Raw genomic sequence first — 13230 nt, forward strand, 5'->3', positions numbered from 1 at the left:
TATTCATTCAATACATAGGATTTCAGCAGGATCCACCCCAGTCTGCTGACATGCTAGCAGAGTAGTAGATTTTTGTAAAAAGCTTTTATAATTGTAAAGGACAATGTTTTATCAACTGATTGCAATAATGTACATTTGTTTTAACTATTAAACAAACCGAAAATCTGACTTATTTTATCTTTGTGAAAATATTGTACACAGTGTGTTGTCAAGCTTATGAGATGCGATGCAAGTGTAAGCCACTGTGACACTTTTTTTAAATTTTTATAAATATCTAATGATAATGTCAATGAGGGATTTTTAATCACTGCTATGCTGAAATTATAATTAATATTGATACTGTTGTTGATAATATTCATTTTTGTTTCACTACTTTTGGTTTGTTCTGTGTCGTGTTTGTTTCTCCTCTCAATTGCTCTGTTTATTGCAGTTCTGAGTGTTGCTGGGTCAGGTTTGGTTTTGGAATTGGATTGCATTGTTATGGTATTGCTGTTTAGTGGTTTGTTGGATTGATTAAAAAAAAATATATATATATTAAAAAAAAAAAATAGATTTTTTAAAAATTAGAATCGATTCTGAATCACACAACATAAAAGATTCGATTCGTATTCGAATCGATTTTTTCCCACACCCCTAATACATATGTAGGTAATATGTTCATTTAAGCCACAAGAAAAATCTGAGGAGCCACTTAGGGGCTGCGAGACTTTGTTAAAAGTATCTGCAACTACAATCATCATTAAAATGCTTTTTATTACAGTCTTACAAAATGCTCATGTCTAACTAGTTTGACCAAATGGCAGCAAAATATCAAGAGAAAGACAACAATCTTAAGTATTTGGTACTGTATATGTACGGGCTAATGGTGTGTAATTGTACGTGTATTCTTCATGGAAAAAGAGTATCATCCAGCGGTAACTTGATCATTGCTGTGCATCTCCACTTGGTATATTGTCTGGTATCCATCATCCCAGGCGTATAGCTGGTTGTCTCTTGGATGGTAGTGGATGCTGCTGTGGCTTGTGTATCGCTTGGGGAAGAACACCACAGGACTCTCAGCACTGCCATCAGATTAGCACAGCATAGGGAAAATTAAACATTTTGTTGGGAAGTTGCTCAACAAGTGTATTGCTCAGACAGTAGCATGTGACGAGTGATGCAAGGTACAGTTATTAAAAATCAACATTTTTAAATGTGTGTGTGCAGGATGTTGTCATATTTGTATGTCAAGACCGACCTGTGGGTGGTGTCGTGAATATCATAGAGACACTGCACGGTGGACCGTCCGCCATAATGCGTGTTGAAGACCACATAGAGAGTTCCACATATTATGAAAGCTCCTTCAGCATCATGACTTTTACACTGCGTATCCCAGATGTACTCTACTGCCAAGTTTCCTGTGATTAAGAGACATATAACTGTTATGCACCATTTGTGTGTGTGTATGTCTGCCAACATAAGACAAGGTACAGCATTTAGCACTCGGCTGTGTGTTTATTTGATTTGTATGCAGGGAAAGAGCTAAAAATACTGTCCATTAGTTAAGTGGTGATGTACTCCCTGTGAACATTTTTTTAATTCAAATACCCCCTAATCAGAGCAAGACATTTTTGGTTGAAAAAAAGAGATAAAGAAGTAAAATACAGCACTATGTCATCAGTTTCTGATTTATTAAATTCTATAACAGTGCAAAATATTGCTCATTTGAAGTGGGTTTTTTTTAACTATTTGGAAAAAAGATATAAAAATAACTAAAAACTTGTTAAAAAATAAACAAGTGATTCAATATAAATAAAGATTTCTACACATAGAAGTAATCATCAACTCAAAGTGCCCTCTTTGGGGATTGTAATAGAGCACCATCTGGATTCATGAACTTAATTCTAAACATTTCTTCACAAAAAAATAAATCTTTAACATCAATATTTATGGAACATGTCCACAAAAAAATCTAGCCGTCAACATTGTTGTATTTTTTTTTCACAGTTTATGAACTTACTGTCACACCTATGGATCTTGTTTTGTCATGTTATGTTTTTGATTTTGGACAATCAGTCACGTTTTGCACTTCCTGGTTTTGTTTGTTTCCATGACAACCTCATTAGTTTTATCCTAGTCACGCCCCTGCCCTCAGTCCCGCACCTGTTCCTAATTATCACAGCCACTACTTAAATCATTTTCTTTCTGTCCATCAGTCTGGGATTTTTGCATTCTGCTTCATGCCACATTTATATCACAAATCTCCACGCCTTGCCACGCTGCTAAACATTTGGACCACGCCACGTAAGATCCATGTATTTTTTTGCCTAAGTGCTGTTTGTTTTTGGTTTATTGTTAGCATCTTTTATTCATTTATAGATAGCCATGCCATTATGCTGTTTTTGTTAACGTTTTAGCATATACTATTATCCGCCATCGAGCGTGCTTTTTGTTTTGCCTTTTGTATTTAAATAACAAATAAAAAATGTACTTACATTCATGCCTGATTCATCCCACATCATCCTTGCATCGAGGAAGCACAAACACCCACAGCTCAAGCTTGACACTTACATTCATATTTTGTTGAAGTATTACACCATAAATATATTTATAAAGGATTTTTGAATTGTTGCTATTTTTAGAATATTTTTTAAAGGTCTCACGTACCCCTTGGCATACCTTCAAGTACCCCCAGGGGTACACGTACCCCCATTTGAGAACCACTGCATTAATTGGTCAGAACATGTATTTGTAATGCTCATGCAACTAATGGCATCTGTCTTTGGTAAAGCTGTTATTTGTGTAATTGGACAACACACTCTGAAATTAAATGCCACACTACTGTTTGAAGACGTACAGTGGTCTACCTTTGTCAAGCTTAGTTAGGACCAAGTTTCCACCGTATTCAGGGTCAGCGTGGATGACCCAAAGACCTAGTTCATCCACAGCCATGTCCAAGTAGGTGTTGGAGTTCAAGCTGTAGACCGGAAGACGACCTGCTCCTGGAAGAAGAGTGCTGTCCACCACTGAAGCATTCGATAGGTCTACCTAAACGTAAATTAGAAAAATGGTGAGTTTTGAAAAATAGAGAATCCCTGTACATGGACCTGGACATGGACCAAAATGCAGCAGCGAGAGGTGTTGGAATATTTTGAATATATACAGTTTTGCTTTTAATTTTCTTTGAATTCACTATTTACTGTAAATTAATTTGACTCAAAGTCAAATTAAGTCATTGTTTTTGTTTGAGTGGCCAGCTTGACATATTACACCTGTGTTCTATCCTTCCCATTTATGTCAAGAATGCTTGCAATCTGCTCTTGTGATGTTTTTCAGTCTTTCATGTTCATGTTAACAAGTACTGCAAGAATAAAAGGTCATTTACTGTAATATCCAATATGAGGAACAAACTACAGGATTTAAGGCATCAAAGATAGAAATATTGTTGCCACACACTGTCAGTTTAATTTTAAGAAGCCACCAAGCAACTCAGCCTCTCTAGCTGCATCACCCTAGCACCAGAACTTGACCCAAGCCATCAATTAACTTTGAACACATGGGACTGACCTTCTCCAATAAAGAGGATGAAGACTTCCCTATTGGGGATCACTCTTGCTCTTGACTGACCTGCAGATGTATTTACAAGAGTGAGACCAGCCCAGTAACATTTACCTCTGACCAATTTTCAATCAATCAATCAATCAATGTTTACTTATATAGCCCTAAATCACTAGTGTCTCAAAGGGCTGCACAAACCACCACGACATCCTCGGTAGGCCCACATAAGGGCAAGGAAAACTCACACCCAGTGGGACATCGGTGACAATAATGACCCAGTGGGACGTCGGTGACAATAATGACTATGAGAACCTTAGAGAGGAGGAAAGCAATGGATGTCGAGCGGGTCTAACATGATACTGTGAAAGTTCAATCCACAATGGATCCAACACAATCGCGAGAGTCCAGTCCAAAGCGGATCCAACACAGCAGCGAGAGTCCCGTTCACAGCGGAGCCAGCAGGAAACCATCCCAAGCGGAGGCGGATCAGCAGCGCAGAGATGTCCCCAGCCGATACACAGGCAAGCGGTACATGGCCACCGGATCGGACCGGACCCCCTCCACAAGGGAGAGTGGGACATAGAAGAAAAAGAAAAGAAACGGCAGATCAACTGGTCTAAAAAGGGAGGTCTATTTAAAGGCGAGAGTATACAAATGAGTTTTAAGGTGAGACTTAAATGCTTCTACTGAGGTGGCATCTCGAACTGTTACCGGGAGGGCATTCCAGAGTATTGGAGCCCGAACGGAAAACGCTCTATAGCCCGCAGACTTTTTTTGGGCTTTGGGAATCACTAACAAGCCGGAGTCCTTTGAACGCAGATTTCTTGCCGGGACATACGGTACAATACAATCGGCAAGATAGGATGGAGCTAGACCGTGTAGTATTTTATACGTAAGTAGTAAAACCTTAAAGTCACATCTTAAGTGCACAGGAAGCCAGTGCAGGTGAGCCAGTACAGGCGTAATGTGATCAAACCTTCTTGTTCTTGTCAAAAGTCTAGCAGCCGCATTTTGTACCAACTGTAATCTTTTAATGCTAGACATGGGGAGACCCGAAAATAATACGTTACAGTAGTCGAGGCGAGACGTAACAAACGCATGGATAATGATCTCAGCGTCTTTAGTGGACAGAATGGAGCGAATTTTAGCGATATTACGGAGATGAAAGAAGGCCGTTTTAGTAACGCTTTTAATGTGTGCCTCAAAGGAGAGAGTTGGGTCGAAGATAATACCCAGATTCTTTACCGTGTCGCCTTGTTTAATTGTTTGGTTGTCAAATGTTAGAGTTGTATTATTAAATAGAGTTCGGTGTCTAGCAGGACCGATAATCAGCATTTCCGTTTTTTTGGCGTTGAGTTGCAAAAAGTTAGCGGACATCCATTGTTTAAGTTCATTAAGACACGCCTCCAGCTGACTACAATCCGGCGTGTTGGTCAGCTTTAGGGGCATGTAGAGTTGGGTGTCATCAGCATAACAGTGAAAGCTAACACCGTATTTGCGTATGATGTCACCTAGCGGCAGCATGTAGATGCTGAAGAATGCAGGGCCAAGGACCGAACCCTGGGGAACTCCACACGTTACCTTAACGTAGTCCGAGGTCACATTGTTATGGGAGACACACTGCATCCTATCAGTAAGATAAGAGTTAAACCAAGACAGGGCTAAGTCTGACATACCAATTCGTGTTTTGATACGTTCTAATAAAATATTATGATCGACGGTATCGAAAGCAGCGCTAAGATCGAGGAGCAGCAACATAGATGACGCATCAGAATCCATCGTTAGCAATAGATCATTAGTCATTTTTGCGAGGGCTGTCTCCGTGGGGTGACTTGCTCTGAAACCGGATTGAAATGTTTCACATAGATTGTTAGATGCTAAGTGTTCATTTAACTGCTCCGCAACAATTTTTTCGAGGATTTTTGAAATAAAGGGAAGGTGAGACACCGGTCGGTAGTTTACCATGGGGTCAGGATCGAGGTTAGGTCTTTTAAGAAGAGGATGAATAACCGCTTTTTTGAATGCTAGGGGAACAGTGCCCGAGGAGAGTGATAAGTTTATAATATTTAGGACTGATGGACCTAATAATACAAAGAGCTCCTTGATCAGTTTCCCAGGAAGAGGGTCAAGTAAGCATGTTGTCTGTTTTATTCCATTTACACGTTGTAACAATTCCTCTAATGTTATTTCCTCAAAACGAGAGAAACTATTTTGAAGGGCAGTATCCGCCGTATATACCATCGTGTCAGTGTTAATAGAACCCCGTTGTAGCTGGGACGCATTGTCTTTAATCTCCTTTCTAATGACTTCAATTTTCTTACTAAAGAATTGCATAAAGTCATCAGCTGAGTGGGTTGAGCTACTGGAAGGGGTCCCTTGTTGGGTTAGCGATGCTACCGTACTAAACAAAAATTTAGGATCGTTTTTATTACGGTGGATGAGATTTGAGTAATATTTAGCTTTAGCTAAGGTAAGCATGCGTTTATAAGTTATTAAACCATCACTCCATGCTTGATGGTGCACCTCAAGTTTAGTCGTGCGCCATTTGCGTTCCAGCTTTCTACATAATAATTTCTGAGCTCTAGTTTCTTCTGTAAACCACGGGGTGCGCTTTTTTGGAGCCTTTTTTAACTTTAGAGGTGCTATGTTATCAATGGTTTCGCGCAGGGTGTCGTTAAAGTTGTTAGTGAGGTTATCAATAGAGCCCACATACTTTGGGAATGGTGCCATTACCGAGGGCAGTAGGTCAGCAAGAGTTGTCATTGTGGCCGTATTAATGTTGCGGCTGCTATAGCAGTTATTATTATTATTAGTTTGACGAACATGCGTCTGAACCTCGAATTTTATAAGGTAATGATCGGACAATACTTTAGTATACGGGAGTATCGTAACTTTGGAGACGGTGATACCCCTGACAAGCACTAGGTCTATCGTATTACCGTTGCGATGCGTGGGTTCATTTATTATTTGTGTGAGACCACAGCTATCAATTACAGTCTGGAGCGCTACGCACGGTGGGTCCGATGGGGTATTCATATGGATATTAAAGTCCCCCATTATGATTATATTATCGGCGTGTGTCACTAGATCAGCAACGAACTCTGAGAATTCATTGATAAAGTCCGAATAGGGCCCTGGGGGGCGGTAGATAACAGCCAGGTGTAGAGGCAGCGGTGTGACAGACTTCATAGTAAGCACCTCAAACGATTTATATTTATTATTTATGTTAGGACTAAGGTTAAAGTTTTCGTTGTATATTAGTGCGACCCCCCCACCCCTTTTAAGCGGACGGGCAATATGCGCATGTGTAAAGTTAGGAGGACATGCCTCATTTAGCGCAAAAAAGTCGTTTGGTTTAAGCCAGGTTTCGCTGAGACTGATGACGTTAAGATTGTTGTCTCTGATAATATCATTAACTAACAACGTTTTGGGAGACAATGATCTTATGTTTAAAAAACCTATATTATAGGTAGTGGGCTGTTTTAGGGAGTTTTTGATCAAATTATCCGTAGTAGCAATATTAATAATGTTGTGTTTATTATGCCCAGTGCATTTAGTATAGTTACGACCATATCTAGGAATTGATACGACAGGAATTTTCCGATTGTTTGATTGTTGCTTTGATAAACTGCACGCATCATGGTTAGCCACCTCAGTAACGGGGATTTTCCGATTGTTTGTTTGTTGCTTTGATAAACTGCACGCATCATAGTTAGCCACTTCAGTAAAACACATGTCCAACTCTGAAACACTCAAAGCAGAAAAAACTTGTTCTAATTTAACTGACTCCTTACCCAGACCAGTAGTCTCGCATTTTCCATTTAAATCCGTCTTCAGGATGGAGGGAAGTGGTGTTCTGTGGGGATTAGCCTTCTGCTTTGTTTTTAGCCCCGCTCGACATCCGCGTTTCCGATCACACGGCTGGCGTCTGCTCCGTAGACGGCCCCCGCTGCTACTATACTCCCCTGCTTCACAGGCCGCTGGATGTAGCCGCCGACGTATTCCCATGCTAGTTAGCATGTTTAGCACGCACGCGACTATCAGTCCAAAACGGCCCGATATGTCCACATCCAGAAGTGTCTGGCGGTCGTACGTGATCACGGAGTGACCACGATGTGAGCCAGCCATGAAGTTTGTAGAATTGTCCGGCATTTCTGCCAAATGTTTCATCTTTAGCAGGAGCTCCGCGAGGACGCAGCCCGTCCGGGCGCCGCCATCTTATTAATTGTGTTAAATATTCCAGTGGACTTGACCTTTGACTGTTCAACAAAATACTGTATATTCTAGCACAGGGGCAGGGAACCTATGGCTCTCGAGCCAGATGTGACTCTTTTGATGACTGCATCTGGCTCTCAGATAACACGATACATAATGAATAATTACTAATCACAGTGTTAAAAATAATTTTCAAAATATAAAACATTCTCAGATATTGGGTTTCACTATCTAAAAGCGCTTTGAGTCACCAAAGAAAAATGCTATATAAATATAATTCACTTCACCTCATGCATTTTAATCATCCATCCGTTTTCTACCGCACCTGTTCAAGAAGTTGCATCAATGGTAAGAAGTATTTTAATTATTATAGGTTAGGTTCAGAATAACAATTCTATTAAAAAGAATAAGAGACTCATTATACTTAAAAAATGTTGGTCTTACTTAAAAAATGCATGCATTTAGTTGTATTCAGTGTTAAAAAAATATGATATGGCTCTCACTGAAATACATTTTAAAATATTTTGCTTTCATGGCTCTCTCAGCCAAAAAGGTTCCCGACCCCTGTTCTAGCAGGTACCGTATTTTCCAGACAATAGGGCACACCGGCTTATAAGGCGCACTGCTGATGAATGGTCTATTTTCGTTTTTTTTTCATGTACCTGTATAAGGTGCACCGGACTATAGGGGGCATCAAAGGGGTCATATTAGATAATTTTTTTTTCTAAATGTAAAACACTTCCTTGTGGTCCACATAACATGTAATGGTGGTTATTTGGTCAAAATGTTGCATAGATTATGTTTTACAGATCATCTTCAAGTCGCTTTCTGACAGTCGCTTCCGGATGTGCCGTTTTGGGAGCGGTCTTATTTACGTGGATCACCTTCGGCAGTGTCTTCTCTCCGTCATCTTTGGTGTAGAGTACAAGGACGGGAGTGGCAGAAGTGTAAAAAGATGGAGCTAACTTTTTTAATGACATTCAGACTTTACTTAAATCAATAATGGAGCTGCATCTCCTCATCCGGAAACAACTAGAAAACAAATATGTCTCGTGAAAAAACGTTCAATCGGAACTCTCTAATAACTAAAGTTCCATGGGTTAATAATGTAAACTCACTACACCGGTATGTCTTAGCGCTTTCATGGCGAGGTTACTGACGGTTTTGGTACGGACTACAAAGGCGGCCACGCGCAATTTTTCAGGATTTACACAGATACTAAATACAGATCAGCAGGTACCAGAAGGTAAGAAAAGTTGCTTTTGCATAATATTGCGAAACAAAATGCCAGAGAATATGTCTTACCTTATACACACACCACAATATACTAGTATGTTTAATGCGCCGACAATCCATCAAGCGGTGCTACATCGTAGCTTACCAAAGTCGTTCTAAAACATTTTGATAGATTTTTTTAACGCCGTGTGTAATGCTCTATATATTCGGTGGAACATGTAACATGTTGGTGTTGTTTACTTGAGTCATATTGCCGTCATAGTGCAGTCTGCATGTGGCTCTTATGTTTGACTGCCATGTACTTATCATTACACCACGTACCAAATAAAACAGTTTCGAGTTCGTAGGTAAGCAAAACCAGAATTATTCCGTACATTAAGCGCACTGGGTTTGGCGCTGTCTAGTTTTGAGAAAAAAATTAAGATTTTAAGTGTACCTTATAGTCCGTAAAATAGCTATCAGGAGTATAACAGTAGGACAAAGCCATTGCCAAGATTTGATTCATACCTTGGTTATAAGGTTACATTTTGATTACATTTTGGTACAAGAAGGTAACAAAATGCAGAACATTAAACTGATGAGCTTTTCACTAATAGCTTTAATCATTTTGTCTAAATGAATTGTAAAAAAAAAAACTGACGATGGATCATCCAGGTCAGTGTATTCTCAGGGCATTCAATTGTGGTTATGCCGGTCATTTACGTAAAGGAAGTAGTTTGACATGTATTTGGGTATCAGGGAGGTGTAGTGGATTTTATAGACTAGGCTCAGTGCAAGTTGTTTTACTCTGTCCTCCACCCTAAGCAGCCCACTTTGGAGAAGTGGGTTGGAGTGAGGTGTGATCTGGGGTGGAGGTCTAAAAGTAACCGGACTAGCTTGTTCTGGGATGTTTGGAGTCTAGATTTGAGGGATTTGGAGGTGCTGGGGTACCAGGAGGTGCAAGTGTAATCAAAACAGGGTTGAATGAGAGTTCCCGATAAAATCTTCAAGGTGATTTGGTTGAGCAGAGAGGAGATTCCGTCGAGGAATCTCGTTCTTTGGTTGACCTTTTTGATTACCTTGATTGGTATTTTATCACAGGAAAGATTAGCCTCTAGAATGGAACCTAGGTAGGTGATCTCATCTTTCCTGGTGATAACAATGTTTCCCACTTTTATACTGAAGTCACTGACTTTCTTAGGGTTGATGTGGGACCCAAATTGGATGGATTCCGTTTTACCTAAGTGTATGGATAGCTTGTTGTCAGCGAGCCAGGTACAAATATTTAGGAGTTCAGCACTGAGGATTTGTTCCACCTGTGACTTGTCCTTGTCGGATACCAGCAGGGCCGAGTCATCCGCAAACAGGAACAATTCACAGTCGCGTGCTGATGGCATGTCATTTACGTATATTAGGAACCGTAAAGGTCCTAGTATACTGCCTTGGGGGACTCCACAGCTTACTGAGAGGGGGCGGGGGGCACGGTGCCGTTCACCTCTACCACCTGATTCCTCCCTTCCAAGTAAAATTGCATCCAGCTCGATGAGGTTTTATTGAATCCGATTGCTCTGAGCTTATCCGACAGTATAGCGTGATTAACGGTGTCAAAGGCCTTCTGAATGTCCAGCTTGACCGCATCCACCTCATGTTTGATGTGGTCGGTCAGATAGAGAGGGCATGTGTCAGTGGAGTCGTTAGTTCTGAAGCCGGATTGGAATTTGTACATTAATTTATTAGTAGCAAGGTATCTATTGACCTGTTCATAAACAATTGTTTCATTACTTTTGAAATGGAACTGAGAATACAAACAGGTCGGTAGTTACCAGGTTCTAATTTTCTTCCTTTTTATAAAGGGTGGTTACTCTTGCTATCTTGAAATCCTTGGGTACTTGACCTTGTTTAATTGAGAGGTTTATTATATGTGTGAGTATTGGGGCAATAGTGTATGCTGTATGCCTTGCAGTGACCTGTAGTCCAGAGCCAAGTGCTGCATGGTTACATAACCACCTTAAACTGTACAATCAGTCAGCAATCAGAATTTCCACATGTTGCCAAGCGATTAATTTCTTCTGCACAACAAAACAACATACTAACCATATTAAGCTGTAAATACTTTACACACTTTCAGGATCTGATTCAGCGTGTCAGCTCTGTGGTAGTAGAGAAATCCATTGTAGACCAGATGACCCGTGCCTTGCCATGGAGATGGGAGTTGAATCACTTTGGCCGGTGGTGCAGAGGTCTTTTCCAAGAAGCTTTGTAGAGATTCATACTCCAACAGAGTGTCGTTACGAATTCCACTCAGCACGTATACCTGAAACAAGTTCAGGGTCTGATTAGACAAAAGCAGAGGTGTTCAACTGGTAGCTTCCCAGGTGGATCCCTAAGAATCTTAATGGTATTTTTATTTTTTTTAACCGTCATTTCTCAAAAATTAATAATAATCAAAATCAAGGTTCAATCAATCAATCAATCAATCAATCAATGTTTACTTATATAGCCATAAATCACTAGTGTCTCAAAGGGCTGCACAAACCACCACGACATTCTCGGTAGGCCCACATAAGGGCAAAGAAAACTCACACCCAGTGGGACATCGGTGACAATAATGACCCAGTGGGACGTCGGTGACAATGATGACTATGAGAACCTTGGAGAGGACGAAAGCAATGGATGTCGAGCGGGTCTAACATGATACTGTGAAAGTTCAATCCACAATGGATCCAACACAGTCGCGAGAGTCCAGTCCAAAGCGGATCCAACACAGCAGCGAGAGTCCCGTTCACAGCAGAGCCAGCAGGAAACCATCCTAAGCGGAGGCGGATCAGCAGCGCAGAGATGTCCCCAGCCGATACACAGGCAAGCAGTACATGGCCACCGGATCGGACCGGACCCCCTCCACAAGGGAGAGTGGGACATAGAAGAAAAAGAAAAGAAACGGCAGATCAATTGGTCTAAAAAGGGAGTCTATTTAAAGGCTAGAGTATACAAATGAGTTTTAAGGTGAGACTTAAATGCTATGTTATGAATTATTGACCTGTTCAAGGCTCCAAATACTTCACATCGAATATTTCCCTTTGAAATATTTTTTGGGGAAAAATATTGCATATTTGGTGCGTATGCCATACAAAAATAATGTTTTATTTGACGAGTGTCATTAGATCGCAGGGACTTGCTGTCAGGCTAGGCAGTTAAGGCAGAACTTAACTTCAAAAAATAATTATTAATTGAATATTTGTTCATGTTTATGGAGTGCAAGATTTAATTTTGGAAGCCCTCCTAAAGTGAATAACATCATTTTACATTCTGGTTGAGTTCACACATGTGCAGTGAATACTCACATGATCTCGTCCCGGGAGAGACCCTTTTTTTATGTGTTTTTTGCAACAGCTGATTTTGCCCCCTGGTTTTTATGACCCGCCCTATCTTGCCTCTGATTGGCCTGCGTGTAATACTTTGCCCTGCCCCTTAACAATCGTGACTCATCAATGAAGTTGTCAACACATCCCTGAGCAGCTAAATATCATTTTTGACCAGACTGTGGGGTCTTAAGGGCTCGTCGTCATGGGACCGAAGAGAACCCCAGCGGCGGAGGAAAACGAGGACATTAAAAAGTCACTTCAATTTCTTTCACAAGACGTAAATGACATACAGATTAAACACGATATAATTCTTAAACTTGTGGATGAAGTCACGGAGCTCCGTATGTGCATCCAGGAGAGGGATAAGAAGATTGGCGAGTTGGAGAGGAAAGTGGGAGATCTGGAGCAGTATTCTAGACTGAATGATGTGATTGTGCTAAAAGTTAAACCCCGCTCATATGCACATGCTGCGGGGAGCGAGAGTGCATCTGGGGACCCGGAGGCTGGCTCGGTGGAGGAGCAGGTTGTGGACTTTCTGGCTTCCAGAGACATTCATCTGGACAAGAATTCAATCGAAGCGTGTCATCCTCTGCCTGCGAAGAGGGACGTCATGCTTGCTGTCATCCTGAGGTTCGTCAACAGGAAAAGAAAGACTGAACTAATGAAACAAGGGAGAAAGCTAAAAGGCACCAACGTATATTTGAATGATCACCTGATCAAAAGGAATGCAGATATTGTAAAAAAAGCCAGGCACTTAAGGAAACAAAACAAAATACAGAATAATTGGGTCACAAACTGTAAAATATTAATAAAACTGAACGGATCACCTGAACAAGCAAAAGTGCTGGTTGTTAAACACATACAGGAACTGAAGAAATATGAATAAATATGTGAATTAATG

At 40.7% G+C, this 13230-nt stretch overlaps 1 protein-coding gene across 3 annotated transcripts in view; it reads right to left on the bottom strand.

Annotated features, from left to right (window-relative positions):
• Nucleotides 1-733: 733 nt before the first annotated feature.
• The window catches only part of olfml1 (olfactomedin-like 1), a 48515-nt gene continuing 36018 nt past the window's right edge, over nt 734-13230 (bottom strand). For 2 of the 3 annotated variants that reach the window (XM_061917384.1, XM_061917385.1), the window contains 4 exons: nt 11090-11281; nt 2847-3027; nt 1238-1397; nt 734-1061 (listed from right to left, as the gene is read on the bottom strand). In XM_061917384.1, the coding sequence (XP_061773368.1) occupies nt 905-1061; nt 1238-1397; nt 2847-3027; nt 11090-11281 (690 nt within the window). In that variant the 3' untranslated portion in view covers nt 734-904. The remainder of the gene's footprint in view (nt 1062-1237; nt 1398-2846; nt 3028-11089; nt 11282-13230) is intronic. The other variant, XM_061917386.1, reaches the window with a different exon arrangement.

The sequence above is a fragment of the Nerophis ophidion genome, linkage group LG12 (genome assembly GCF_033978795.1).
Source record: "Nerophis ophidion isolate RoL-2023_Sa linkage group LG12, RoL_Noph_v1.0, whole genome shotgun sequence".
Lineage (NCBI taxonomy): Eukaryota > Metazoa > Chordata > Actinopteri > Syngnathiformes > Syngnathidae > Nerophis > Nerophis ophidion.